The sequence below is a fragment of the Pseudochaenichthys georgianus genome, chromosome 24 (assembly GCF_902827115.2).
Source record: "Pseudochaenichthys georgianus chromosome 24, fPseGeo1.2, whole genome shotgun sequence".
Taxonomy (NCBI): Eukaryota; Metazoa; Chordata; class Actinopteri; order Perciformes; family Channichthyidae; genus Pseudochaenichthys; species Pseudochaenichthys georgianus.
Window position 1 is genome coordinate 34073280 of NC_047526.1, and position 5000 is coordinate 34078279.

Consider the following 5000-nt stretch of genomic DNA (forward strand, 5'->3'; position numbering starts at 1 on the left):
CGTTTTGTGTATGTATAAATCATTTTAGATGGAAACTAATTCAAGTTTAATGATGCTACCCACCCCGAACCTCCACCCCACATATCACATGCCATGTATTCAAGGTTATTAAATAACATCTTTTCTTTTTTTTAAAAGTATAATTTCACCACTCATCACGTTCGCAAACTGTGAAAACAGAAGTTATTTTTAAATATTAGTCTTAGAGTATATAATGTATGTAAGATTTAGAATTTTTAGATTTGAAGAAAAAAGTAATACAATTCTTTTTCGTATTCTTTTTCTCGACCAAATGAATTGCCTCTTTGAGGGCCTTATGAAGCTGAACAGACGGAGAATTGTTGACACTTGTCGGGTCAGGTGTAAATATATTTCTATCCGGGGTTTCATAATTGGCGAACACAAAATGGCTCTATAGCGCCCCCTAACAAGCAGCGTTTGGTTGTCCTTTCATCTACAAGTCTGAAACTCGGTAGAGATATGTAGCATGACGGGACGCACAAAAAGGTCAGCGCGAGGCATATCGTAAACTCTCGGAAGACGGACATCTTTTTTTGAATCTTCAACTTTTGCGCAGAAACTATTAACTCATACAGTTTTAATCCGATTGACTCCATTTTCAGCCAGTACCATCAGAGGACTTGGCGAAAAACAAAACGTACCTATTAGTTTTCGGCGATATCGATATGATCTTGCCGTGGAGTGGCGCTGAATAAATATCTCACGCCAAGAAACAGGAAGTCGCTGTCACTCGACCGTGTAGACTCGTAACATTACCAGATCTCCCATGGTTGATCAGAGTCTCGCCCTGAAGACAGCTGCATGACCAAAGTCACTCATCTACATAGCGCCCCCTGCTGGGACCAGGAAGTAACAACTTTTTGAATCAACGGTATAACTCGCCTCTACATGGTCAAAAGCTTTCAAAACATCACACAATCTGATCAGGACCATGCCCTGCATACATCGATAGCTGTTTTCAGTCACAGGTCATTTTGTTGAAGTTCTATGGATTTCTGAAATGTTGATTGTAGGCAGTGTTAAGATTTGGAGACTTAAACCGCATGGAAAGCACACAGAGGGTTGAAATGTCAGTTCTTAACAGGAGACTACATGTAGATGAGCTACGGTGAATGTTGTGCTCATAGGTGACTTGAATTTCTATGCATTTCTGAAAGATTGTGTTCTCTCTCTTGCTGCATTCACTTGATTTGTGATCATTTCTGTTTGTGAACACACTGTAAAAAGTCTGGCAGCTGTGCTTCCAAACAATTACCACCAAATTACAGTGAAATACCCTAATTACAATAATGTGAAAAAAACGTAAATTCACAGTAAATATAATGTATTTCCTTTACAGAGAAACACTGTTATTTCACAGGTTTCTTCCCTTATTTATTACGGACATCATTTAGAGTTAAGCATTTTCCTAAATTATTCATTTCAAACGCCTTCAATATATTAACGCACTAAAAACTCAGCAGAGAGACCCTGTTATTTCACAGAAGACCAAACGGCTTCAATAAAGTGCTAACACTTGCTCAAGGTTGTAAAATAACAGTTTTATTTTGGAAGCAAGTGCTGTAAACAGCTCAAACAGATTCCATCATTTCAAACTTTAGCTCGCACCTTAAATGAAACACAACTTTGAATATGTAAACTACTGTGTGTGTGTGTGTGTGTGTGTGTGTGTGTGTGTGTGTGTGTGTGTGTGTGTGTGTGTGTGTGTGTGTGTGTGTGTGTGTGTGTGTGTGTGTGTGTGTGTGTGTGTGTGTGTGTGTGTGTGTGTGTGTGTGTGTGTGTGTGTGTGTGTGTGTGTGTGTGTGTGTGTGTGTGTGTGTGTGTGTGTGTGTGTGTGTGTGTGTGTGTGTGTGTGTGTGTGTGTCAAAACATACCACACCACTAAAGTTCAATGACAAGTTGGCAGTAATCAGCTTGATCCTTGGGGTGGAACAACACACAGAAAGGACACTATGACTCACTGGAAAGTCCTTAGAAGCAGGATGACCATTGCTTTCAACAAACTTAATTTAAATAGTCTGTACCGATATTTGCCACTATTACACATTTGAGAAATGTGAACAGATTACAGTCAGCTTTGAGAGTGCTAGTTGTTAAATGTTTAGAAATAAAATGCCCCGTCAGAAAATGTTGAATCACCAACAGAAGGAAGACATGTGTGGTACGGTGGGTCAGGTGCCCCGTGCCCAGGTGGGCTATCTCGCTGGGGCCTTTCTGCGTGGAGTTTGTTGTCCCCGTGCACCTGAGGCGTGACCGGGAAGACGGGGGTGCACAGGTCAATAAAACACTATTTTATTTTTAAATCTCAAAGTTTTGTTTTGAGTGTTCAGATGCCATGTATGAACAAAGTCAAGGATCCTTATGACAAAAAGTTTAAATTAGCTACATATTTTAGAGCGAGAAATTGTAAATCGGTCAGATTTAACCGCAAAGACAACAGGAGGGCGTTAAGGTAGAACTAAACATTTTCAGTTTTTCCCAGATAAGATTCTGCGTACCCCAACTTTTTCCCCCCAAAGTTAATGGCTAGTCGAAGTTCGACTATTTATTTGACAGCACTAGTGTGTACATCAGATTTAAGGGAGATGCCATCCTCCTTGAAGTGGGTAATTCGGCAGAGATAATGCAGATGGCCTTGTAGTCAGCAGGGTCCCCCGCTGGCTGCTGCCCTTAACCGAGGCATCACACCACAGTATCTTCCGTGTGAGAACACAAATAAAGCTTTAGACAGTGGAGAGCATGACATAGTTGTGCTGTGTACTCATACTTAACAGCCCAACTTGTTAATATGCTTTAGTAAATATATTAGATGGCTGACTACAACAGTGCGGCTCAATGCCTCTTGGTGAAGAAGAGAGAGGGGGTTGTCCACGCCCCGTAGCTGTGATATACTGAGCATAGACACGGCCTGGCGTGAGCTATTGCTTAAGTATACTTTATGAAAACTACTTTATTTAAACTAAATAACTTTTAGGTATTTCTGCAATATATAAAAAATGTTGTGAAAATGTATACATTTATTTAACATTTAAGAGATGTTTTATAATACGATTTACATGCAGTAAAATTATGTGTATTTGATGTGTTTTTACATATAATTCAATGTCATTTAACATTAAAGACAATTAAACAATGGAATTATCCTTTAAACATTTCTCATTAAACCAATATACAGAATAAAACCTTTATTTATTCTTAATAAAAGTAATTTACTGTATTTTTATGGTAATTACATTTCATATAGAAAAACAAGAAAGGTCTGTGAAATAATACAGTGAATTTCTGTGAAAAACGTGTTGAAAGTGTGAGGACCCAGACAGAAGGACCCAGGAGACAAAGTGAAGACATCACATCAGCTTCATTGTTTTCATTTATTGTCAGCGTGAAGCAAATAGTGATTCAGTTTGACTTTAAAACGTAGACATTATCCCACTGCGTGGATCTGTTTCCATCTTAAAGTGATGAGTGATTACATGTGATCGATACCAGCTGAGGACACGTTGCTGTCCTGCAGAACTACTGCACAGGACGGACCTTCATGCTGATGGATTTCAGGGAGTAGTTGTGACCCTTCCAAGTGTACCAGTTCACTCCTATAGCAAAAATAGTGCGATCAGCCCCCCAAATATATACCCCGTTCGGATTTGCGTGGTGACAATCGTTGTACCAGAACCCCCCCAGGTAGGTTCTGGCACAGTTAGTATTCGAAGAGTCCTGGTCTTTGTCGAAGGTGGAGAACTTCTGTCCGTTATGATGACTCATGGAGTCTCCTGCAGAAACACAACAAGTGTATAATCAGAATATTATAATGCCACTAACACAGGGATGAAGTATCTCTGTGTTGGTCCCTGAAGGCAGTAACATTAGGCTATGAAGGAACTACAGCACGGTCCCTTTGGGTAATGTTCTCTTTGTCAATCAGTCATTAGCCTAAGGACAGCCCAGATCATTCATTATTAAAGATATAGGAAGGGATACCTCCAGCTGTGTGATATACACAGTGGCGTTTTTATATGTACAAAAGTGGTGGGGCACAAATAACTCAGATGTCTAGAAGCTTCTGCAGTGAGGTTCATGGCTGCTGAGGCTCGGACTCTTCAGGTTTACAAATATTATATTTTGACCTAAATCAAAATATAATATTATTTTCAAAAGCTTTTTTAGTCTGATGCTTCAATTAATTTTAAACAGACAGTTCAACAGAAGGATACCCAAAAAATGTAATGTTATCATTTAAATATTTAATTGTTCTCTCTTAGTAAGATCCCATTTTCAATAAAATTGCAGTCTTACCTTGACTTGAAGATTAAGTCCATTTACCTATCCTTCTGGACAAACATCTCTATTACTTATTAAAAGTCCTCCTTATCTTCCTGTAGTTTAAAAAGTCTATCATAAATCTTATCTAATCGATAGATTTATGATTCGAAAATTATAAAAGTAGGGTAGACATGTGGATATTATCCACAGATCTTATTTTGAGCTATTTTCTAAAATCCTATTGAGAAATGTTGTTGCTTTTTTGTGGAGGGAAGCCATGCGCAGCTTCCTTCCTGGTTTTAGGACGTGTCACTGCAGCTCTCTCGTCTCCTCTTCACACACCACACATTTTGCGGCACACGTACTTACAGCCAATCAGCTCTGAATGATGTGAGATGGCGTATGGTGGGGATGGCAGCTCTATGCCCCCATGGTCATTATTTTGTTGCCACACACATTAAATAGGAAAATACTCTGAGCATGCGCAGTGTAGTTTTTACAGTCACCGTTCACTTAGACAGGGAGAGGGAGGGGCAGGATCGGGTTTTGCCCCACATGGCTCTAAACAGCTCAACAGGCACACACTGTAGACACTAATGAGAAGAACACAGACTAAAACAGCAATGAGACGAATCAGATGATTAAACATGATCTTAAAATATATTTAATATATATTTAAATTTATTTTTTGCATTTTTTTGTAATCATTATTTTTAATA

At 39.0% G+C, this 5000-nt stretch overlaps 1 protein-coding gene and 1 long non-coding RNA gene across 3 annotated transcripts in view; both read right to left on the reverse strand.

The window, feature by feature from the left end:
* Nucleotides 1–1726, reverse strand: part of LOC139433039 (uncharacterized) — a 7759-nt gene extending 6033 nt beyond the window's left edge. Inside the window, exon 1 of the long non-coding RNA XR_011642614.1 lies at nt 1630–1726. This is a non-coding gene — a long non-coding RNA (uncharacterized lncRNA). The remainder of the gene's footprint in view (nt 1–1629) is intronic.
* A 1652-nt stretch (nt 1727–3378) lies between these two features.
* LOC117439605 (microfibril-associated glycoprotein 4-like) overlaps nt 3379–5000 on the reverse strand; it is a 3846-nt gene continuing 2224 nt past the window's right edge. For both annotated transcript variants that reach the window (XM_034075589.2, XM_034075587.2), the window contains one exon: nt 3379–3791. In XM_034075589.2, the coding sequence (XP_033931480.1) occupies nt 3538–3791 (254 nt within the window). In that variant the 3' untranslated portion in view covers nt 3379–3537. The remainder of the gene's footprint in view (nt 3792–5000) is intronic.